The 25139-nt window shown below is 44.5% G+C and overlaps 1 protein-coding gene across 5 annotated transcripts in view; it reads right to left on the bottom strand.

Moving 5' to 3' along the window:
* The window catches only part of FNIP1 (folliculin interacting protein 1), a 64747-nt gene that overhangs the window by 9036 nt on the left and 30572 nt on the right, over positions 1-25139 (bottom strand). For 4 of the 5 annotated variants that reach the window (XM_030459352.1, XM_030459355.1, XM_030459356.1 and 1 more), the window contains exons 3-13: positions 19664-19807; positions 15400-15500; positions 15067-15141; positions 14458-14549; positions 12187-12270; positions 11091-11162; positions 10279-10414; positions 9532-9733; positions 8658-8743; positions 2565-2711; positions 486-655 (exon numbers count right to left, since the gene is read on the bottom strand). In XM_030459352.1, coding sequence (XP_030315212.1) covers positions 486-655; positions 2565-2711; positions 8658-8743; positions 9532-9733; positions 10279-10414; positions 11091-11162; positions 12187-12270; positions 14458-14549; positions 15067-15141; positions 15400-15500; positions 19664-19807 — 1309 coding nt within the window. The remainder of the gene's footprint in view (positions 1-485; positions 656-2564; positions 2712-8657; positions 8744-9531; positions 9734-10278; positions 10415-11090; positions 11163-12186; positions 12271-14457; positions 14550-15066; positions 15142-15399; positions 15501-19663; positions 19808-25139) is intronic. The other variant, XM_030459354.1, reaches the window with a different exon arrangement.

The raw sequence follows: 25139 nt of genomic DNA on the forward strand, positions 1-25139 counted from the left end.
ACTCAATCAGCTGAACTCTCAGACCTCACCCAGGGGGTTGCCCAGGCATCATTTCCTGCACTGTGTCACTCCTTTGCCTGTCCTATGGAGAGCATGCACCTTTCTTATCAGAGTTACGGATTTCCTTGATTTATTTGCTTTTCCCAGAACTAGGCATACTGATAGCAGCAACCCAAATAATAAGAACTTAGGAGGAAGTAAGGGAGGACCAGAGGAGGACTGGAATCCTCCATCATCACCAGGGCAGGTGACTCCAAAAGACCTGCCACAGATGACAAAGGGGGGCTTTATTTTTTGGCTGCTATTTTATAATTGATATTGCCTTAAAAAATTAAAGCACATATAAAAAAATACAGTGACCACCTCTAAGTTTTTATCTCATTTTGAGTAAAAAACATCACAAGTAACAAGCATCCATAAAAGCCACTGCATGCATCCCTGGTGATCTGTAGCTGCTGGATGGTTTAGAAAAGTCTGCCACATACCAAGCTGTGCCCAAAGGGGGTTGTAGGGATGAGTTTTGGCCAGCATGTCCACACTCTGGGAAGAATGCTTTTCCAGGAAGATTCTTATAGGGGGCTGCCCGTTTGGCATGACCGTAGGGACCCAGGCCAAGTGGTTAGTCAGGACTGCAGTCAGTAAAGCTGGTAAAAACCTGGAAGCAAAATGTTCAACATTGGGTCTGTTATTGGGGTTTTTTTCCAGGTACACACTCAGAATGTTTTACAGTCTGTATGGCTCAAGGATCACAGGAACAACCTAGCAAAGTCAGCAGAGATCAACCCTTTGGTCTTGGTTCTTTGAAGAGGAGAGCTGTAGTCTCCCTCCCATCCCTGCAAAGCTGTCTTTTGGAACACACATTTAACATAAAAATATGAAATACTTTCAACCTGTGGCATCTCAGTTCCTCTACTTGGCAATTATTATGGGACCTCCTATTTTGCAAGGTTTCTGTTGTAAAACATCTCCAATCAAACTTTACTTTGTTCGCTCTAAGGAAACAGTGGCACTGTGGGGCCTCTGCACTCCAAGAAGGAGACTCCAAACCCTTAAGATCTCTGGTTATTGAGAAGGAAGGCCAAACCTGTAAAAGAGCCAAGTGCCATGTTCCTTCATACAACTGTTATCCAATTAAACACCTATGGCTGCTCCTCTTCCAAAACCAAACCCTCAAAGTGCTGTAGCTCAGCCAGAAAGGCAGTGCCCTTCCACTGGCAAAACAGTTTTCACTAGCTAATTTAGAAAGGTGAAAAAAACTTCCTGAAAAGCATCAACTCTCTGATTTATTGCCATGCTGGAGCACAGCTTCTGCCTGGTGGAGGGAAGATTCTCCTTCCCACTCCCCTTTGCTCTAGGGGAGCCTGCAGAGCACAGCCCAGGAGCCTCCTGCATGCCGACAGATGGTGCTGGTGGCTGCCCCGGTGCTCAGCTGCCTGGGGAGGAAAGCCCTCAACCACCACCCAGCCTCCAAATAATCTTCTTGGAATACTTCACCAGCATCAAGAGAAGCTTATGATTGAAACTGAGCCCCACCTCCTGCCTGGAGACAGCTAAAGGATGGAAGACTGGAGAGCAAAGGATACGGGGCTTGGTTTTCCTCTTGCTGCCATGAGGGTGAATCTTACTGTGTTTAAAAATAAAGCAAGGAAAGGAACCCAGACAAATGAGCACTTAAACATCATCAGGGCTCAGAATGGCAGGGATCAAAGGGGCTCAAATTCCAGGAAAAAGCTTCCACTGAAGACAGAAAACACATTTGATCCCCTCACAACCTCCTACTGCACCGAGGCAGGAGAAGGTGAACCACGCTGACCACTAAGTGCCACCCTGCCACCTGCAGAGGTGACAAAGTTGGTGGCAAAGGTGGCATTTGGTGAGCAGCAGCCCCTTCCCCAGCCTGCAGAGAGCAGCTGCCCTGGAGCTAACAGCTGGTCTTTCAGTGCCATTCCCACTCAAACTTCACATGTTTGTGCTCGTTTTAGGACTTCAACGGAGCCTTAGAAATTTCCCCTCTGACTGCCCCGGGGAAAGAGGCTGAAGCCTTGACAAAAGAGTAAATTTATCAGATTCCCTTGAGTTTATCAAGAGCATTCTCATTTTTTAACAACCCCTCACAGCTCCCTCCTGAGGGCAGAGAGGTGAGGACTAAAGCAGCACGTGGGTTCTTTATTGGCATCCTCAGGTTTTAAGAGCAATCTGCGGTCAGACGGGATTACAGACGCTGCTCTTGCCGACTGTCTAACCTTGCTCATCATATGATAACTGATTTTGAAAGGCAGATTAATGCATTTCACAAGGCATGTTCACCCCCTTCCAGACATCCACACCCATCACGCGCTTCCTATGGACGTGTTTCAAACCTTCAGCCTCTACCAAGACTGAGGGGATGGCAGGGAAGGAGGCATCTCGTGAGATGCTTCTTTTTTTCTTTTAGAAATGAGGGATTTACAGACTGTCTCCTGATGCTCTGATTACCCAGATTTCATAAAGGAACAGATTAAAAAACTGGAATACAAAGGCATAAACACATATGCAAGTTAGAAAAGAATTCAAATCCACCATACTGGTTTTTTGAAGCGTTTTCCATCAAGAAAGTGAACTCCTTCATGAAGCGATGGCAAAGCTGGTTCTTTTCTGGTGTCCCCGACATCATAGTGAGCCAGACAGGCTCCCCAATCCGTGGCATTGTGTAGAGGTTGCAAATGGTTGTTCTGGAAAACAAGACCAAAAAAATATATATTCCAGAAGAGTATAAACAAAAAAATGAAAGGCAGAGATCCCAACTCAAAGAACTGACTGCAGCCTGGAGTTCCTGCTGTCATTTCTAGATCAGAATCAACATTTCTCTCAGCCACCATTATCCAAACTGTGTTGCTCACTGAATAGCAGGAATTCACCCTTCCACCCACCTAAACTGATCCCAAATATAGTGAAAGACGAGGGTCAAGAGCTACCCTGTTCCTAATGAATGATTTTGGGTAGTTGTTTATTTCCCTGTTTCATTCAAACAGAAATGCTCCATGGCTCTGCTTCATCTACCACTAGGGCAGTGTCTGACTTATAAAAATAACTTAACTTCCTCCTTGCTTTAAAAAAACCCAAACTGGTGTATCTCCAGGCCAAACCCACCCAAGTGTGGATTTGTAGAGCAGGGGACCAGATAATTTCTTTAGCTTAAAATACAACATACAAGAGTCACCCCATAGTTTCAAGGACTGTTGCACCTGCCCACATCCTTTTTGACTGTTCAGAGGACAGTAAAAGTATGATTATAAGTTTGGCTTTGCAGTAAAACACCAGGTTAAACCCCCCTTGGATTACTGTTAACTCCTCTTAAAAATCTAAACTCAGTTATAGCTTTAAGTCCCATGCTGATGTTTGACACTATGGGAACCACTATTTTCATAGCAGTAAAAAACAGTAAAAAAGTAAAACCAGAAATAAACCCCAAAAGAATAGGAGAAATGACTGATCAGTTCAGGTTTCTCACCCCTAATACACTTCTTTTTCCAGAAGACTTTTTCTTTTTTCCCCTCCACAAGACAAAAATTTACATGATCCCATCCTCCCTGGTACCAGCCCTGCTTTACAAAGTTCTCTGGATCTGTTGGGCTAAAAATTTACAGACACTTCCCAGAAGTAAAGCAAAGGCTGTGCACATCAGGCAGGCAAACACACTCCAGAAGCAGCTGCCAAATCTTCCATGGGTTAGTGTTAAAAGTGAAACTCCCTGGGCAGCACCAGCCCCAGAGCAGCACACAGGGTGCTGATACAAGGGGAGGAAGGAAGGAATTATTCCCTGGTTACTTGGAGAAAGCAGCTGTATGGTGAGAAGACCCCCTAAAGGGATCTGTTCACCGTGCTGAAGTCACCAGGGCTGATCAGGAATAAAAAAGGTGTGAGAGGAGCAATAGCATTTTCAGCTTAATTTTTTTTTCTATTGGTTTCTCACTGAACACAAAATCCATCCTGCACGTTCCCAATAGTCCAAATCAACCCTGTCTTCCTCCAAGCTTGGATTTGCAGACACTCCACTGCTGCAGGCACGAGGGGAAAGCCAGAAAACAGTCCCTGGGCTGGAGAGGGGGAAGGTCAAGTCCCCTTTGTGCTCACCAGACCCCTGGCACCCTGGGCTCGCTGCTTGAGGGCAGCTGAGGGCAACCTTGGAGCTGCTCCACATGACCCTCAGCTGCTGGCCCTTTCTGGGGCTGGAAACACAGCCTGGGGATGGACCTGGGCACAAGAGTCCTGCCAGGTTAGATGTGAGTGGGACACACGTGGACCCCAGCACCTTGGGGGGGACTGTGGGGTCTCTGGCAGCACAGGGCTCTCGGGGCACCCGGATTTTGTGCCTCAGCAGCAGGGAGTTGGGATTGGAGATGGGATTAAGGGAAAGCTTTCTGCTCACTGCCCATAAACTTGAGTGGATGTTGAAGAGGCCCAAAGAAAGGGAGAAACCCCAAGCCCAGGGACTTCAAACCCGATGAGTTTCAAAGCTCAAAACACGTCCTGAACGTCACCCCACCCACCGCCTGACACAGCTGACCTTAGAAACTGAAGAGAAACCAAACAGCTTTATATAAAATGCAGCTTATTTCTCCTTCCTATGCAAACTAACCTAAGCCCAGCCTCTTGCAGCTTGGCTGTTTTGCACAAAAAAAAAAAAAAAAAGAAAAAAGAAAAAAAACAACAACAACAAAAAAACCCCCATAAACCCAACATATTAAAATATTTGTTTTCGTTGAAAAGATAGACCCAGTCTTGTGATTCGTTATTTACTATTCTGGTAACCCTGGCTGCATCTGCAACTGATAGTGTTTCCTCAGAGAGAGATCAGATTGCCCTGGCCAGCAGCCAGCAGGCATGTGACTGCAGTGCAGGGAACCCTCCATGCCAGAGCAGGCAGCGATGGCACAGCCACCAAGGGCAAGAATTAACTGCTTTCCCAGCTCTGCATGCACGCCAGGCAAGGCTCTCCTGCCCCTTAGGAGAGAGGCAGAATAAAATAAAATAAAAATTACAATCAAGAAAGAACCACTAGAGTGCCACAGGGAAGTTAAAGGGGGATCTGAGAAAAATAACAACTATTAAAAAATCAATTTGACCCCTCTTGGAAGGCTGCAGCCCCTTCCCCTCCACCTTGCCACTGTCCCCCCCACCAGACAGGGTATAGTGAAGGAAGTTGAGTTATTGAGAGAACTGCTCTTGCAAGGCTTCCAGCACATTTTAAATGTTTTATATTTGGAAATGATTCTGGGAGAGGCTGAACTCCAGCCCTGAAGCTTGCAAGCACCTCAGCACCTGGGTGCAGCAGAGGCTCCCAGCAAACACCTTGGCTGTGCTGCCAGGGGCAGAGTTGCAGTAGGGTGGCAAAGCTTAAGGAATTCTTCCAAAAAAAAAGAAGAAAAGAAAAAAAAAAAATCAGTTGGCCTAGAAAACTTAATTCATAAGCATTCGCGTCCTATCCTTTCTTCAAAAGATGATTTTTATTTTTTCCATAAAAAGGAAAAAAGAAAATGAAGGCAAGAACTGCTGCACGCACTCCCCTGTGCAGAGAGCCCGGATCCCTCCCGTGCCTGTGCTGAGCAAAATGCACACCTTGGTTCAGAGCAGCACAAGCTGCTTAAAAACTGCTGGCATACAAAACAGGATCAAATCTGGCTGCCAGAAAGCAGAGAGAGGTGTTTCCCTAGGCTTTGTGCTCAGTGTTCTCTTGCCAGGTTGTGAATTTGCCACACAGGTATTAGTCAGGTGCTGCGGTGTTCTATATTATCAATGTGCTTGCTCTGGCCTCAGGGACCAGGGGAGCTGAAATCTTATGTAAGTAACAGTAGCTTATTTCGTAAGTCATGTGTCTGCCCCAGCTGACATCCAAGAGAGTTTTTAAGCTTTTAAGTCAAGTGGTAATAGCTAAATCCAGCAGTGCTTTAGAAAATTAAAAAACTGCTGTAAGTGAATAAGGAGGCAAGGTTTGGCCTGGAGCCCCACACCGTGAATTTATGGTGAATTTATCAACAGCATCACTTTGCAGAAGCAGCCCCAGCCTTTCAGGCAGCTTTGGTTTTCCCAAGATGAAGAATGACAAGAAGTAGAGGCAGAGTTTTGCTGTCTTCTTTTTCAGCCCTCAGAAGCAGCAGGTAATGCCTGGCTGAGCGACAATAACCCTGCTCACAGGCTGCCCTGCAGCCATAGCATCCTCCTGCATGGGGGGGCTTTGGGTGGCAGGGGGGCTACAGGAACAACCATCACCCTCCCCTTTCCCTTCCTTTATTCAGCCAGTTCTCCCCAGGCCCTGGGGATGTGGAGGTGATTCATGTCAGCAGAGGAGTGCACATCAGCTACACTTTGAGAAGCTCCGGAAGTCAGAGTTTAAAAAAAAAAGAAACAAACTCAAACATCTTCAAAAATAATAATAAAAAAAAAAAAACCCCCAAAACAAAATAAAAAAGACTGGCAATGAGTTAAACCAGCACGGATCATGCTTTAGAAAAACACCAACCCACTGGAAGTCAGCACCCTTCTTCCCTCCAGCACAATTTGCTAAGAGGGCAGGAATCAACACAAGACTCAGGTTCACCAAAGGACGCGAGCTCCTGACCTTCCCCGTGATTCAGTGGGAAAGCAGACGCCTAAAGAGATAATAGTGGCCTAAATGGGTTGGCTGAACCTCTGCCAAAGCATCTTTGCACCAGCCTGCAGTATTTAAATGCTCATTTCCTCCCCCACCACCCCTTACCAGACACGGACTGCGTTGCTTTGAAAAGCAAGCGGCTCTTGCATGGTACAGAAATGCTCTGCATGCTGGCAGCACCCCTTGCCACCTGAGATATCACAGAGGCACTAGGACCTGGGCTGCCTGCAGGACCAGCTGGCTGGGGGCACTGCTTGCCTCTAGAGGCAAAAAAAAAAAACCCAAAAAGTTGAAAATCAAACCAAACCAACTGAACGCAACGAACAACAAAAACCCCGACCAGAATTGCCAAAGTCTGTCCCCTTTTCCCCCGGAAATTAATTTATAGGAAATTAAATTGGATTTAATTTACCTCGTTAGACTATTAAAGAGTAATATTTATATCACCATGGAAACCTCTGCAGAAAACTGGTAGTTAGACACAAGCTTCCAGTGCTGGTTACGCAAGGGCCGTGTCATGTGGATGACGGCGGCTCCGGCCACTGCCAAACCTCCCGTGTCCACTGGGACCTTTGTTTCCTCCTCAGCCCAACACGAGCAGCTCTCCTCGTCCCATCCTAGCTCAGCACCACCGAGCTTCCTTCCAAGGTGGAAAAAATCCAGGAAGGGGGATTTGGCTTGGGCTCCCAGGGTTATTTTTCCAGTGTTTGACTCGGGATACGTGCCCCTCCCCACCGCTCTGGAACTGTTTAACTGGGAAGGACAAAGGAGAAGGGGCAAAGTCTGCTGAATCTATCCTGAGGGGGAAATTTGGGGGGAAAAGAGCTGGGGAGGTGGTGTTATCATTGGGCAGGAATATAGAGAAATGGCTCAGCATGAGAAGGGGAGGAAAGGCAGGGCAGAGGGGGAGAGCAGAGGAGCCTTGGGGCTTCTCGGAGTTGCTGAACTTGTCCAGGCTCCCAGCAGAAATGAGCTCCCTCTGCTCCCTCTCTTGGCTCTGTTTACCCCCATCCTCCTCTCACCCACGTGCTCTCTCTGTTCCCTGCCTCCAATGTACCCTTGCAACCACCCAGAGGTGAGGTTCTATTAAAAAAAAAAGAATTAAAACCACACTGTGGCTCCATCATGTACCACCACCAACTCCATGGGATTCAGGTTGTAAATGGAATTGTAGAAAACTGAGCAAACCCTCAGGATCCTTCACTGTTCTGATGTCAGGGTTTGGCTTTTTTTTTTTTTTTTTCCCCCAACATCAGAGCACTGTCTTTTCTAATGTCTTTAAAAAGCAGCTCTAGAGTGGCTGTAAAAGGAAGCACCCTGCCACTCCCCTCCGAGAGGAGATGAATCACTTGAAACAGATGGATTTCAGCTGAATTCCCTCCCCATGACTTAAACTATGGAAAGAGAATCCAGTTAAATGCCAGGCCTGTGCTTATCTGCTTTGCTTTGTGTATTAACTGTTGAATAGAGACGCTCTGCAGGTACTGATAGCAAGAGATTACACTGCTGCATTTCACTGTGTGTAAAACATAGTCCTTCTTAGGAGCTGGTTATCTGAAACTCCTGTAGAGCAGAATTTAGAGCCTTGCTTTGACCACACATCAGGAAAACACAGACTAGAAGAGGACTTCCCTAGAGTAGCTTTGCAATTTGTTCCCCCCTCTCAAGAGGCCACGAGAGGTAATTTCAGAGGTTGCTGGGAGCTCTGCTACTACCTTAAGCACAGAAAACTTTGACCATCCATGTCCTGTTCACACCGAGCCCCTTATGGAACTTTGACCATCCATGTCCTGCTCACACCGAGCCCTGATGGATGGACAGATTTGGCAAAAAGATCTCAAAAAACAAACAAATCTAAAACCAAACAGACTGCAAAGCCTCGGTGTCACCAACACCTTTATGCACTTACATCTTGCAGCAGATTTTACATATTTTAAGTTACTTATACTGCACTAGGATCCTTCTCAAAGGAATTTGAATGCTTTTGAAGAAACAAGAGATAAAAGCCAGGAGACAAACTGCTCACCTGAATTCATTAAGGGCATCAAGGATTCTGTTATAAGCCAAACTCCGCTGACTGGCATCAGCTGATCGACGACTCATTTTCATAGCCTTGAAAACAATCATTAAACAGATAAGTAACAGAGCTGCAGAAGCCCAGAAAATGGAAAACACAGTCATGTGTTTGGCTTTATCTTTCGTGCAACTAGTCACGCAAAGACTTACTCTTTTTCTAAGTGATAAAACGATGGTACAAGTGCCAACTTTCCTATCTGAGGTAAGATAGGTGAGGCACATGTGCTTGCAGCCTCTGCTGCTTCTGTGCTTTTCATCATTCCAGGCATAAAAAGGGGTCAAAGTTTCCATTGCAGTGGCAAAGTAACCACTAAGTGTTTCCTAGAAGAGTGATTTGAAGCAAATCTAACCACACATTTGAAACTTCAGTCTTTGAAAGTTTCCTTCACATCAGAATCAGGGGGTTAAAGAAAGGATAAAGATAAAAGCTCCATATTGATCTACAGCCTGGAGTAGGCTCGAGATAGGTTCTAACCCTGTGATCCACTGGACCCAGACACACCTAAAGCAGGGAAGGAGAGGTGGCCTTAAAAGCACCTTTTTGCTGATCCTGGACTTGCTGGGAGCTCAGACAGCCTAGTTCCAGCTCTCCACAATCCCTGTGGCTAAGGCTGTGTGCTCTGTCTTCACCCTGTGTTGTACTTTTGCTAGCAATAAGAAACATCAGCAAAGCTGTTGTGGAGCAAAGCTCTGCTCTGGTGCAATTCCAGTACCCAACAACAAGTTGCTTCCACTTTGGTAACTAATAACAAGACTCAGGAATTGACAGGGCAGAGGGAACATGCAGCAATACAAGTGCAGGAATCAAAAGAGACAGTGTTTACCTGTTCTATTGCACTCTTCAGTTTGTTCATGTGACTCTCAAAAAGAGGAAAGTGTGAGAAGAAGAACTCATTAAATTTGTTGTTTTCATCTTCATCTCTTGAGAGTGAAAAAATAACTCCAATTGCTATCTTCTTCTTTCTAACAATTCCTGGGCTAGGACCAGAGCTGTCATCTGACAAGTTAAAGCTTTCATCCATAGACCTTGAAGCATGAAAGAAAATAAAAAGTTAATGTCATTCTCTGCTTAAAACTGCACCATGGTTTCCCATCTAATTAAATTCTTGAACATTTAACTTCAATAAACACCTTTTGTTTGTGTGTGTTGTCCAATCATCACCTCTGATAACATCCACTTGGCAATATTTTTCTCAAGCAACCATTAACTGATCCCACAGTCACAAAAGCAGCAACCAGATCCAAAATCATTGTGGGCTCAGAATGTGATATTGTAGTTCTCTCCTATCTCTGCCCAGAATTTGTATTTTGAGGAGGATTTAGGGGGTTTCTTATCCCCCAAAATACAGCCTCCAGGTTTGCATTCTGCTAGAGTGTGCAAAACCAACGTATGCCACGAGGAACACAGCTACTAAAACAGAACAGGCATTGACATGCAGCCTGACTTACACCTCTGTAAATACCCCAACAGAAAGCAACAGGATGAGCAGATGTACATATGCAAGAGGAGAAACAAGCTGACAGTGGTGGGAAATTTGTGGGCAGCAACCAGAATTTCATTCCCAACTCACCAGCGAGGGAAGACCCCGTTCTCCAAGCTGGTAGTCTGGCTGCGCCGCCAACGCCGCTGGTAACTGCTAGCACAGCTTTTGTTAAATGAAGAGCCAGGAGATGGAAAGGGAGTGATGAGCAGGCTGCTAAGAGATGCTGCAAGAAGAAGAGGAACAAATTAAAAAAAAAATCTCTCGAGCACAAAAAAGGCATTTGGAAAATAATACCTGCAACTAAACGAAGCCCCTGGAGATAAATCGGTGCTGCTTATTGAGTGCCTTCTTTTTTATCTATGTTTCTTATCTAAAAGCAACCAGTTTGTAATAACATGGACAAGATATACCAGCACTACAAGGGTGGGACAGTCCTGCAGCCTTACATAAGAGGCAATGCACAGGCTGCACCTTGCTCACCAGCCCTGAGGATCGGGAAATAAAGTCTTTGTGGAAACGTTCATCCCATCCTCTAACAGCCTGTCCAATCCTAAAGTGCCCAATACCCAGAATTTAAAGGAAGGAGGAGAGTGCCATGGAGGCAAATTCCTCCTCAACTGGAGAAGGAGATCACAGGGAATACTGTTTAGAAAAGCTGCAACTCCATTCCAATTATTTCATCTGGATTGCTTATTGGCGGCGTGCTTGCCTCTGTGAGCTTCCTAATACAACACCCTTGATGCCTACAATGTTTTTAGGCATACAGACAGCTCTGCAGTGATGCTTACATGTAACAGCCACCACAGGAAAAACTATTTAATGGTGTCCAGGCATCTCAGTGACAAATATTACTGGACAGCTTCTGAGTCTACAGGGTTAACAGAGGGAACTGCCATTACCAGATCTTGCTATACCGCTGTCTCTGTCCTCGTTCTGCTCCCTCCCAGGCATATCCATAGGGTTGCTATGAACTGCAAAAGAAGGAATACCAATTAGCAGGGGAATATACAGTTCCTTTCTTGTTTGCAGATCTCCATGTAATTAATGAAGCAAAAACATGCTCATTAATTCAGATCAACAGCGCTGCAGCACAAGGCCATCACCAAGAAAGGCTGCTTAGCTGAACAAGCCAGAACACTTATCTGAAAAGCTGGTACATATTCTTCTGAAGCTCCTTTTAGTAGAAACCAAAACTAGGACAATTTCATTCTTTACATGGATATTTTTCAATAAAATTTTAATGTGCCAAAAATATTTTGGTAGTCCACAGTGTATAGACAAAAACCCCACCAATAAACAATATAAAGACTGCTTCATTCACATACCAGCTTTCTCAGGTATTATATATATAATTTTGAAAGGATTTTACAATGGTGTCTTAAAGAAAAGAAATACTTTTAATTTGTGAGCAGTGCATTGGTTGTTCAGCTAAGTCGTAAGCTGTCCAGATTCACACTCAGCACATACACAAGATCAAAAGTGTTTCAGGCTCAATAGTCTTGAAATGTGATCTATTTTACAAATATGTGTGTGAAAAAAACCCAGCCTACTCAGCCATGGAAATAAGACCCAGACACTAAAAGCAAGAAATATCCATTTTAAATGAATTTAGGTCAGCTTTAGTTTTTATTGTTTGGTTGAACCAAGTCCAGATCAACATGGCTTAACAACTATTGAGAAATATTACTTTCAGAAATATGAAATCCACCATTTAATACACATTTCCAGAACAAAACAACCAACTAACCCCAAAGAGGAATATTAAAGTGCCTGCTCTCCTCTGGGGATTTAAAGCGTGGATCCAAAAAGGTAAGAGAGCAGAAGTTGCTCTCCGTTTTGTACTTTAAAAAAAGAATAATTAATAATAATAATAATAATAATAATAATAATTAAAAATAGTAATCATCTTATTTCCAGGGCTAAACTACAAATCCACACTGTTTTGTCCCACCAGCTAGACTAGGCACACAGCACAGCACACAGCACACTGCAAACCTGCAAAGAAAGAGGCGCTCCGGATCAGGCGGAGCGGACCTTGCTCTGAGAATGCCCGCCTAGGGCTGCAAAGCTGTGAAAGACCTACATGGCAAAACGTAAAATACACATGAAAGAATGAGGTTAGTAAAGCAGAACAGTCTGGAGGGGTGGGGGCCAGGGCAGGGAGAAGATATAAGCCAACAAAAATGCAGACGAGCGTGTGCAGAACAACCCTCACGCTTCACAAGAACGTCGATTCAAGGACAGAGCTCAGAGTTGGACTGTGTAGCAATTATCAAATTAAAATAATAGACCCAGCTTGACACCATCTCCCATACAAGGACAGGGTTTCTCTCCACTGGCTTTTATTTCAGTTATTTTTTATTTTTTTTTAACTTGAAAAATGATTAATTTATGCAGGCTCAAAGCCTGATGTGCTGACAAACAGGAGATTCATAGTGAAGGACAATGTTTGTTTTAACATCCATGCTGGTGGGGTGGCTGAGCAACACTGCTGCTGGAGAGGATGGGGAGAAAGAGGGAGAAGGGAGGCAGAAATTTGGCTTAGTAGAACCAACAGAAAACTGTAAGTTGAAGTAGTTGTTCTGAGAATAGTCAGTACATCAGTTTAGTGAAATGATCATATAGAAAATAAATGGTAGCGGTCTCGGTTTTAAAAGTGATACTAGACTGTGGATACACCAGGGGAGGAATGCCAGGAAAAACTCAGAGGTATTTTTAAATAGTTCATTGCCAGTCCCTCTCCTAAATTTGAAGCTACTGCTCTCAAAGCTTTCTGCTTATGAAAAGAAAAGAAAAAAAAAGGTTGGACCTCAACAAAGCTCCCTTCCATCCTCTTAGGTCTTCAGTCATGAAAGAAAAGGCCATGCCCAGTGCTGCTTTTCTTTTTTTAAACCAGCATATCTAAAAAAAGCAGCTTGTAAATAGTTCCCAACCAAAACACATAGACCCTCCTCCTCCTCTCACAGGCCAGGAGCCTTTGCTGTTTGAACACAGTTGGTGGAAAGGCTGCAGTTACAGATTAACTTCTTCACCTCTGTCACCCAGGGTGCCCTCGGCGCTGCTGCAACGGGAACTGTAAACAAACATGGGTGAACCCACTGGAAACTTGTGCAGCTCCACTGCAAAGAAAGTCTCAGCATCCTCTTCTTGGAGGCATGGAATCATAGAATCATCACGGCTGGAAAGGACCTTCAGGATCATCAAGTCCAACCATCAGTCCTACACCACCTTAACCACTCAGTCATCTCCCGAAGCACTACATCTGCCCATTGCTTGAATACTCCAATGCTTCACTACTTTTTTCCCAGTTTTTCCTAACAACTAATCTGAACCTCCCCTGGCACAACTTAAACCCATTACCTCTTGTCCTATCACAGTCACTGGGGAGAAGAGGCCAACACCAGCCTAACTACAACCTCCTTCCAAATAGTTGTAGAGAGCAATAAAGTCTCCCCCTCAACCTCCTCTTCTCCAGGCTGAACAGCCCCAGCACTTACTGCACCAGACATTTGCTTGGAAAATCAACAATCTAAACCAAAGGAAGGGGAGGATGTGCTGAAGAGCTCATCAGGCTGCTACGCAGGATAACCAAGCCCTAAATACAACATCTTTACTATCAGTTTTACCATTCTCACAGGGAAAAGCCAAAAACCTTCCCCTCTTTCTGCAATCTAATGTTCATGGAGGCTGTACCCACAGCACTTCCACACAGCCCGAGAACCAAAGGTGCCAGATTGTTTCTCCAAGACTGCTTAGCTTGCAGGGACAGACAGAGAGAGAGAAAGAGGAGAGAACAAAAAGATATTCTGTCTCATCTGATCAGAAACTCCAGTGCAGCCACCCAAGGGTAACCTGGACTAAGAGGAAACGCGCGGCCACGTGTGCTCAGGTGCCCAGGGTAGAGAGCAGGGCAAAAATGATTAATGACAGCAGAAGTCAGGCTGAATCAATCCTGCCTGAGAGGAGATGTGCTGCTGGAAGTTCCACAGGATGTTATTTTTCAACATTGTCTGTATTTAAACTGAAGTTTCTGTTAAGTATTTTATACAGGGATACACAGCCTCATATACTGAGCCACTGCTAATTCCTCAACCTGTCCAATTTAGTCTCCTCCAAACCCCATCAACACTAATTTTCTGCTATGCCTTTAGCTGTTTTTTTTTTTACATTTATTTTCAATTTGGTTCTATTTGGAAGACTCTCATATTTTAAAATCCATGACTACTCAGTTGGAGATACAAGGAAATAAAATCTGTTGGTATTTACCTATATTCCCAAGAAGTCCATTCATAATTGTACTGTGGTCGGGCTTTAATGTATTGCTGTCTTGATTAATGAACTCAAGACTGTCCTGCAACCTATAACAAAGATAAAACAGTGAATTGCTTTTCAGTGGAACACAGGGTTACTTAATTAGAGCCCCAGAGGAAGGGACAAGTTGTAAGGCAGGGTTCTGCAAGGAAAACCTTCCATAGCCTAAGCTCTCAGGTGGATCAGTTAAGACACAGAAAACTAAACTGAACTCTCTGAAGCCATGTGGTTTTGTAACACTTTTTTCTTTATCTTGGACTGAATTCCCTGACTGCAGGGTTCTGTCCTAATCCCTTCTTCTCTAGTGGTTGCAGGTCTTTTTTACCTTATGACATTAAGCTTCACCACATCAGCATTAAAGGAATGGTTCGTTACTGGGTTTAAAGCAAACTGAGGTGAAGACAACCACCAGGGAAAGGTGAGGACACCAGTGCCAGAATGTAACAGACCAGGGAACAATAAGTTATTTTTCTAGAGAAAGAATCTGGAGGGTCTAGAAAAAATCTTGGGTGTTGTGACATTGATCTGCCCACGTGCAATGGATGCCATCTGTAATGGACTCACGTATTCAGGCTCCCATAGATGCTGCTTCCAGTGCGAGCTGTGAAAACCTTGCTGAGCATGAGCTGGGGAGGTGAGCTGGAGGACAAAAAGGAAGATGTCAGTCAGGAACACTGGCTGTGCCAAGACAGGTTTTGTTTTCATTCCTCAGCCCTCTCAGATTTTCCAGACCCAAACATGACGTAACAACCTTGTGCGTCAAAAGTGACACTGGAATTATTTTAAAGCAAACCCAGAAATTCCTTTTCTTTTGCACTTGTGACATCCCATTTGTTACACACAAGCACTAGGGAGTGAGGATTCTGAAAAGATCAGCAGTGAAAAAATGAATCTCACCGGATCTGGTGAATTTTCAGTGTAGAACCCTTGTAGCTCATGGCCACAGAGCCAAACATCATCTCTCCAAGCATGTTAGCATCTGAGGAGCACCGAGAACCCTGCAAAATAATATCACATCTGTGTTTAGCATTTTACAGCTATACTTCTATCAAAACAACATACAACTAAGGAAAATGCTCTTTTAAATATAGATAAGCATGCAAAATATCTTGATGTATAGCACTGTTGACCATGCTAAGCTTTACAGTTCAATAATGATGCCAACACAGAAAGTTATCCCAGGGGATGGGGAGGAGCAGATCCAAACTGTGCTGAGTCAGGGGAATATGAAGTTTTAAGACTGAGTAAAGAACCCTTAAGCCTAAACCTTGTGTCTGCCTGACAAGAAGAATCACAAGGTCACTGGAGATCTTCTACAGACTGTGGAGTTTGACCAGTGCTTCCTTGACCAAGACTGCTGCATAACTTCTCATGGATGGTATTTTATATTTGGTGCATCCTTTCTCGGTGCTTCTGTGATGGTACCAGCAAAGAGCTGCTGCAGCATCATGATGCTAGGCTGAGGTTGTGCAATTCCCTGCTTGTGGGCTGGTGAGAACTTGCTGGGAGGCACACTGGCTAAATACAAAGGAGGAACGTCACCACGGTGCATCACAGGCTAGATCAAATACTGCAAAGAAAAACCTAAAATTAAAAAGTTACTCAGGGCAATCAACTGGAGACGACTGCTGGGCTGACAGTCATCTTATTTGTATACATTCAGTGACTGAGATTACTGTCCCTTTATCCAGGGCTGTTTCATCTCTAGGCTAGCAGAGTGTTGGTGCTGGCTCTCCACTTGTGCCTTGCCTTGAATAATTTAAAATACTGTGATCAGTCAAAGCCCAGGCAGTTCCTAGGTGAGGTACTCTGTGCAAGAGAGCAACGCGTTTGCTTTGAGGTGCGTGACAGCAACACTTCTTTGGAGTAACCCTTCCAAAAGGTTCCTAGAACCAGTCACAGAAATAACCTCGTGTTTGGAAAACGCTGAGTGCTCTATCTCCATACCCCTTATCCAAGCTCTAAACAACCAGGATCCTCACCCAGATGCCAGGCTTGGAATCTATCTAAATATTTTGCCCAGGGTCAGACAAGTGAGCTCAGAGCACGACCAAGGACAGGGTGTCCACACCATGGGTTCCTACCAGGAGTAAGGAGGGGGATAAAAATGCCCCCTCTTGACGTTGGTACTCACGCTAGCCAGCAGCACAAGGGCAGGAACAAGGAAATACTCATCAGCCAAAAGGCAACACACTTAAAACACTTTCCAATTTTTAGCTCTTCTCAAGCACTCTCAATTAAGACGAGGGTACTTTAACAGACATGTTATTAACCTCTAAAATCTGCTCTCGCTGCAAGAAGGATGGGGGGTGACTAAAAGTAGCAACCACAGCTATAAAAATGAGGATAGGATTGCAAGGTTTGCTCATGTTCATATGACAGGGCAAAATCTGGTCATCCCCTGGGCCTCGGGGAAGTTTCCATCTTCACCTCCCAGGGCATCCCCTGCCTAGGTGCACTGTAGGCACTACTGGAAAAACAACTTTGAAATCAGTCACTATGGCCCAGCAGCTCCAAGAAAACCCCAAGCATTGATGTTAATGGCTCTGGGAAATGATAGGTCTGCCAGCACCATGAAATCCTGAAGTGAGAACACTGCAAATTACTACAGCCAAATGTTATGATTGTTATTTTTAAATCTGTTGCAGATCTCCAGCTGAAGGACTCGTTCTGCATAAACGTCGAGCCTTTGATGGCTGGTTTGGGTTTTGACTTTCTGCTGTTGTGAAAGTCTAATTCTAATGCTGAGGCAAAATACTTGATCTTGAAGGATTGATTTCCTTTGTCAAGCATTAAAAAAACCAGGTGAAAATCAGCTGCTTTCAAATTTAACTATAGGGGTTTCCCTTTCCTCTGAAAGGCAGAAACAAGCCATGCTGAAGGCAAAGAGCATGATAAGATGGCCCCATGGCCTGCTCCATGTCTGGCATTTCATCCACACTTAATAACAATAATTTTACCACACGTAACAAAAGATGCACAGATTTAATGCATTTAATATGGAAACAGTGCTACAGCTCAACTTTTTGAGCCTTTAACGTTGCACAATAAAGGTCACTCAAGACCAAAGTAGAGTGCAATCAGCTGAGGAAAGGGGTTAAATATTAAAATCTTAAAAAATAGCCAAGGAGCATTTGGCAAAAAGGGCACAATCTCTGGCCTGGACACAAACCAACTCCCTAGGTCATCTTTACAAGCTCACATAAAAACTGATCATTAAATTCCCACAAGTGTTTGCTATCAGCATATTAGGAGTAGTAAAATTTGCATGATTTGGATATTGCATTTCTGGATGTATTTACAGCATTTAATATTCCACTCATTGTGCATGTCATCCTATCAATAACTACAGACATCTATAAATTAAAAATGCAGTCCAGGCATAAATGTGAAATGGGATCAACAAATCAGAAAGATTTTCAGTCCTGACTACACTGAGGAGCAGGTACAGAGGGAACACTAATGTCAGAATGTACAAGAGACTCTGGGCAAGCTTAGAACCACATTCATCTTCATCTTGATGGATTCTAATCACATTTGTGAGGGATCTGGATAGGGCATAATTAAAAATACAGAAGCTTGGAACAAAAACCTGCATTTCAACTTGCAATTACAGTTGCTCGTATATAGTTAAATAAGGAAACACAGAGATCTAACTTCAGAAGTCCTACAGTATGTTTTTAAAAGCTGTACAATGGAATTCCAAATAAAATAAAATAGAACAAAACAAACAAAAGAACTTCTAAATACTCCAAATACATTAAGTAAATTCTGAGGCTGCCAGACTAGCAGCAGTTAGAAGATAGGAACTGCCAGGCTGACTGATGTCTGGACAAACCCTTCTGCATCCACACTGCAGAAATTTAGTGTGCAGTAAAAAACTCTCATATTTATGGCTCTCTGCTCATTTGCTGGGGAAGCCTGGAAGAAGTATGGGGAAGGCAGCAGAAAATTTATAACAGATACTCTGTGGAAGCCCAGCTTAAGCTGAAAGTGTCCTGCACACTGTCTGAGCTGGTCACACCACTTCACTTCCACCTGATAATATTCTGACCAAGTGATGGACATGAGGAAGATGGGACTTAAAAGGGAAAACTTTCCACAGCTTTATTTTAAAATACACTGTCATGCCAACCACTAAAATTCATTTCATTTAATAATGTTGGCCAATGTTTGCACACAGCCTGCCCAGTAGGAGAGACAAATTCTGGATAGTGGGGAGCATCATTTTTCTTGGTCACACAACTGAAGAAGGAGCATATTTTGTGCACGAAGGAGGCTGCTGACAGAAACATATCTTCCTTCCACAACAGAGCTAAATGCCCTTCCAGGAAGGGAGGGATGGCAAACAGATCTCCAGGCACCTTAGTAATGCTGTGGAAAAGAGCTTGATGAGAAAAGGAGAATAAGCAGCTCACCAAATATAGCAGGAGCTAACATGAGAGTGGGAAAGTCAGCACGGAAAGGTTCTTCATGTCTATCTACAGCAGGTTAAGACATTAGTAGTACTGTACTGCACAAGAGCTTGTGGAGAGAGCAGCTTCCCTCAAACACACAATTACTTCATTACAAAGAGTGGAAGGGCTTAGTTCTATTTTAGGGTGGCTTAATATAAAACACTTGTGATCCATGGAAGGAGAGATGACAGAAATATATCCGTGTCAGATGACTCCAGCTACTCTCATGGCCAAAATCTCTTATGTAAAATGCAACTCAAGTGCACCAAATCCCTTGTTATAAAGCTGGTACACAGACTATCCCTGTAGATACCCACCTTTCCCTCATTATTTCCCTGACATTTAGCAATAAAGCAAAGTAAACCAGCTAATCTACACCAAGATAAGACACTTGTGCCAAGTCTGATCGTACCAAACCAGTGTTATCACCCAGGTCATAAGACAGAAATAATGCCCTGGAAAAATCACTGCCATCCAAGACACGTCCTAAGAGAACCAGCTGGTTGGTTTTAGACTTGTTCAAACCCAAAGCTACAGAATTAAACATTACTGAGTCAGAACCAATGTCTGATTTTGACTGAAAACTCCACCTCCAGCCTCTAATTTCTAGCATTTTAAAATATTCAGTACCTGACTTGCTGTTAGTATTTGGGTTATGCAAGAAAAAAAAAGAAAAAGAAAAAAAAAAAGGAAAAGCAACTCACCTGGTATTTTGGACATTGTTCTTTTGGATCAGAGAACGAGGAGGATGAATTGATTGAACTATCCAAGGAAGAAGAGCTGTCTCCTCCAGGCTTCAGCTGGCAACATTTCCCAAAAACTCTCACCTGAGCATCGCTGCAGAGTTTCTGAAATACAGACAACATGTGTGACACACTGAGGCCCACGACCTGTTTAGCAGCACTGCACTTACCTGTTTAGGCAAGATATTTAACAACTGAAAGGCTTATGCCCCAGGAAAATAGTTTACCAGAGTATTTATTAGTGTCTCTTGCAGCCTGGCTGTATGGAGAAAACTGAGCTGGTTTCCTTCCAATTAGCCAGGAGCTAACAGGTCACTCCAACTCCATCCTCCTCAGTAGCCACCCACCTCTGAAGCTTCACAGGTGACTTTTTTAGAGCCAGGATTAGAAGAAAGGATGGCACCAAAGTGTTTAAAGGAAGAATGGCAACAATAGGCTCCAGCTGTCCCCATCTTGCTCCCTGTGCCCAGTGGGGCAGAGGTGACCCAGCAGTGCCATGGACACAGTGGTAGTGCTGGCCAGGTCATGATGAGGAGCAGGTCATGGTGTATAGGAGAACACACTGATCAGGAATAACCAAGTAAACCAACACAGAACTCAAGAGAGATTCATGTCACAAGGATCAGAGGAGAGACAAGACGCTGCATCTATCGATCCCTCCCTAGCTGTAAGTCCCTTAGTCCTGTCAAAGAGTGGCACAGAGGTGAGATGTTCCTCTCCTTTTCAGTACAGGGGACTTTTGAGGTTGAAAAAGGACACAGTGTTACAGAGAAGCCAGGAGTTTCATGGTCCAATGGTGACTTCTGACAGAGACAGCACAGAAAAAAAGTAAGTGAGGAGGGTTCGAGCAGAGCCAAACCACCAGGATCCTACTGCACTGTCATCAGTCCCTGGCACAACAGGAGATGCTCCACTTCTGTTTCATTGACTGTGTCAAAGCTTTTGCCATCATCCCTGTGAGACTCAGCCCCTCAGGCAGAACCAACACCCACGGGAGTGAACACCAGTGACACTTGTGTTGGGTGACTCTCTTCCCTGAAAGATCTCCACGTGTTTCTCAGATACTCCTTACACTTCAACACCCCCCTGTCAGGTTGGCATTATTTACATTGCTGGTGGGCAGCACAAGGAGACAGAAATAGTCCTAGAAATTGCCTACTGCCTCTGTCTTAAGACTTTCTCAATGAGCAGTTCCTATACAATCACCAAACCAGTAAGAGCAAGGTGGAAGTGAGCCCTGCTGGCAGCAAGGTTCAAGGGCCAGAGGGGAATGCAGAAGTTCTGGTCCACATCAGACACTCCTCCTTCATTCAACACCAGAAATGTGCCTCCATCTCTAACAGCTCTGAAAAATAAGGGCAAAGGCATGAAGAATAGTGTGGAATACCCAAGGCAAGAGGGTGGTAACTTCATGACTCTGCTCAATAATCAGCAACAATTGTACAAAAAGCCAACTTATTCATAGAATGGTTTTGGGGTTGGCAGAGGGCTTAAAGATCATCAAGATCCAACCCCCCCCATGCCATGGGCAGGGTCACCTCCCACCAGACCAGGCTGTACAAAGCCTCATCCAACCTGGCCTTGAACACTGCCAGGGACAGGACACCAACAACCTCCCTATTCCAGTATCTTACTACCCTCATGGTGAAGAATTTTTTCCTGGTATCTAACCTAAATCTCCCCTCTTCCAATTAAAAATTACTGCAGAGGGATTTTGATGAGGGTCAGGATGGGAATGCCACGCCTCTGTCCCAGGCTGTGCAGGTTCCTTTTGGTTTTTGTGGGTTGTATGTTTGTTTTGGGTGGTTTTTGGGCTAAATCCCACCCGTGGTTAGGGACAGGTGACTTTTATTTGGCTCTGACTGGGGGCAAGGTTTTGCGAAGCAAAAGAACATGTCAGGGGTTCTCAAGCAGCCTTCCCTGCTGCTCCCGTGGTGCAGGATCACTGTGGTGAGGATTTGGGATTCATACAAGATGGAGCTTTGCTCCTGGGCAGGCTCTGTGGCTGGAGCACAGTACACAATGGTCAGGCCATGTGAATGATCATCATATGACTTCAGTAGGAACTCGTGAACCAGAATTGCATTTTATCTCTGACACAAACAACAATGTCCTGGGCTAGGCAAGCATCATGTGATAAAAACCACATAAAATCCACAGGGTTACAGAAGCTTTTTTCAGGCAAACCACAGCTCAGCTTGCATTTTCCATCAGATGTTGAAAGTTCCTTCTAAAAACTTACAATTACAACTGAGCTTCCTTGAGACTGTAAAGCCAGCAAAGGGAGGTGACTAAAAACTCTGTGTATTAAAAATAGCAGGCAAAGTTTGCAAATTATTTGCTTTTAATTATTTTTTTTTCTCATCATCACTGCATTGTTCTGCACAGCAGCTTTCCCCAGATCCACTGGGAAGTCTGGGCTCTTCAAGTGATAGTTGCCTAATTTAAAAAGCAAGCCAGGAGAATGGCTGTTTGGTTTTTTGTCTTGTGGTTTTGTTTTTTGTTTTTTGCAGTGGAATTTAGTGAACCAAGACTCCTGTCTGTAAAGGAGATCTTTCAGATACCACTTTTCAGAACCTTGTGACCAGTAAATCCCTCCTAAAAGGCAGATCATTGACTAATTTGGGCATTTGGTCTTTTACAGATATGGTGTGTGCTTAAGAATAACCTGCTGGACAATGAGATCAGGTACCCAAAATGCCCCTCTCTGCACTTTCTGATTCCAAATGTCAATGAAACTTTAGATATAACAAATCTCAGGCTATTATGTACCAAAGGAATGGGATTATTGGCATTCCAATACAATATTCCACAGGTAATTCAAGCCAGGTTTCCAAAAATAAAGAGGTAATCTAATTACCTAAGAACTGCACACGGGAAGGTTTCAAAGTTGTGGATTTTCTTTCCAGCTGGAGATGGCTGGAGCTGAGCAGACAGAGAATCAAAAGTACTGCTGGAGTCCTCCTGAAATGTCCCCTGAACATCTGCTGGAAGGATGCTGTGGGCAGCTGCTGCTCCTGCCTGCTCTCTCTCCCTGCTGTGGTCACACTCTGTTCTTTCTCTGCCAACTCTTTGCAGATACCACCCACCCCCAAAGCCTTCTGGCAGCCACAGTTCTTACATCAGAGGTCATCATTTGCTGAAAGTCTTGGAGACCTATCAGGCAGTACTGAAGTTACCTTGGAGTAAAGTGTCTTTGTAGCACAACAGGGTACAAAATCAGGTTTTTTCTACAGTTCTGCTCCTGGAATCTCTTTTCTCCACCTCTATCAGCAAAAAGCTTTAACTCTTTGCTGCAAGGTCTGCTCCTTAGGAAGTGGAAAGAACATTCCCAGTGCTGTGCACAGGGGGAGAAATCTCTGCTGGGCAAGTTTTGGGGATAATAAGGAAGTTGAAAGGAGCCTGGTGTGTTGAACTAAATCCAGACTGTCTGCTTGTGTGTTAGGGCTGTGAGTGACAGATGGGAAGAGAAATGTCATCATCTGCTTCAGGCTTTGCTACCTCTCTGCAGCAGCAGGTGCTCAAATATCACTGCAGTGGTAGTGACAGAGAAATCAATACTTCCAAGGAAAGTTGTCACTCTTCTAGAGCCCTCTGCCTCATTCCTAGAACAGGTTTTTCTGTAAAGCTGAAATTTTATTCCAAAAATAGAGAAATTAACTCTTTAGCTTTATTGATAAGCATTACTCTGAATGTGTAATTACATCTCTGCATCCCCACAAGACACCTCAACAGGCATTCACTCCCTCCCTTTGAGTGCTGCTGTAAAAATCCAGGTACCTTTCTTAAAATGCAGCTGCCAAGTGCTACTTTCTCCCTTTCTTTCCAGAGCTGTCAAGCCCCTCTATTACCCAGAGGCCAGGGAAAGAAATGAAAAACCTTCCACTCTGAAGAGAAGCAGCAGACATGAGGAGATGGGACTCAATCTCTGTGCTTAAGGCTTTATCTGTCTGCTCAGCCCAGCCCACTGGAACCCTGTCTGAGAGCCAGGCAGAGACCAGAGACTCCACACAACTCACCTAAAAGCAAAAGGCTCACTATCCAATTACTAATCCCTCAAAGCAATTTGCTGTTCAACATTTATCCTGTGCTGAAGTATATTAGAACATGTGGCTAATCCTGGCTTGTTTAAAACAGCATGCTATTTTTCTGCTTTATAAAGTAAAGTAGATAAATATGATATTTGGAGGGAAAGAAATTGCCACAGTAAGAGAGATCAAGTATCCTATGACCTTTCAGTTAAATGATCCCAAAGACAACCAGGTTACAGGGGGAAAGGGAACTCTTTGTTCCCCAAATCCACGTTCACTATTGAAACCTCCAGATTTCACATTCTCCACCATGGGCCACAATTTCACTTTCCTTTCTTCAAAAAACCTTGTTTCTGAAAAACCTCTTCTGCCTCTGGGGCCTGGGATCAAGCCTCTGCCCTCCTCTGATTTCCCTCTTCATTCCCCCCTCTGTCTTTCCCTCTTCCCAGACAAACCAAAGACTTGAGATCCCTGCTCAGCACAGTTCATGGCTTGGCTCTTGTTTCCTTTCCTTCCTCCTCCTCCTCATGGTCCCTGACACCTCTTTTCTTCCTCCCTGGTCTCCACACCTTCTTCCATCCTGATCTTTAAACTCAGGAAACCTGGCAGCTTCCTTCATGCCCATCAGCACCTCTCTCCAGTCAAATCCTGACTGGTGACCACTGTCTTGTATCCTAAGTGGACAAGACAAAAAGGAACTGGAGCAATTACATAAGACAGATAAATCCCTGGAACTCATCCTCCTGGAACTCATCCAGCCTGCTCCCAGGGAAGCCCTGACACAGGGTTCCTCGTCCCAGCTTCTTCCTTGGTTTACACCCCACTTCTCCCTTGCAGCACCATTTTATTGGCATCCACATCCCAAACAGTGCTGGCCCTGGAAGGAACACTCCTCTCAGACTTCCAGCTGGCCTGTGCACACTGACATTTCTGGGGACAAAAACACCAGGAGATACAGCATGGCCTGCATGCAAGGTGAGGGTGAATGCAGTGCCAGTAGCTCAACCCCTCCAGGAGCAGAAATAGCCCACCCTCTGGAAAGCCAGGCATGAACCTCTCCTGCTCAGCACCAAAAAAGGTCTAGGACTCAAAAAAGGGATCTCTCTGCCTCCCCACTATGCCAGGTACCTCCAGTTGCCCAAGGAGGATCTTGGGCACAGCCTTTGGCCAACATTCCTGGTGCAGTGGCTACCAGCCCTCTGAGACCCCAGGCTGCTCATCAGCTTTACACACCAGGTTCAACTCTACCAAGACCTAGGGAAAACATCCCAATTAGAATATTTTTAGGAAGCTTTCAGCTTGTCTGTCTCCATGCTGTACCCTTCTAAAACGCTTAACTCCTATTCAGCTGAAGACATGAAGAGGCTGATTTAATACCCAGTGAAAACAGAAAATCCTTACTTGTT

Source organism: Calypte anna, chromosome 13 (assembly GCF_003957555.1).
Source record: "Calypte anna isolate BGI_N300 chromosome 13, bCalAnn1_v1.p, whole genome shotgun sequence".
In the NCBI taxonomy this organism is placed as follows: Eukaryota; Metazoa; Chordata; class Aves; order Apodiformes; family Trochilidae; genus Calypte; species Calypte anna.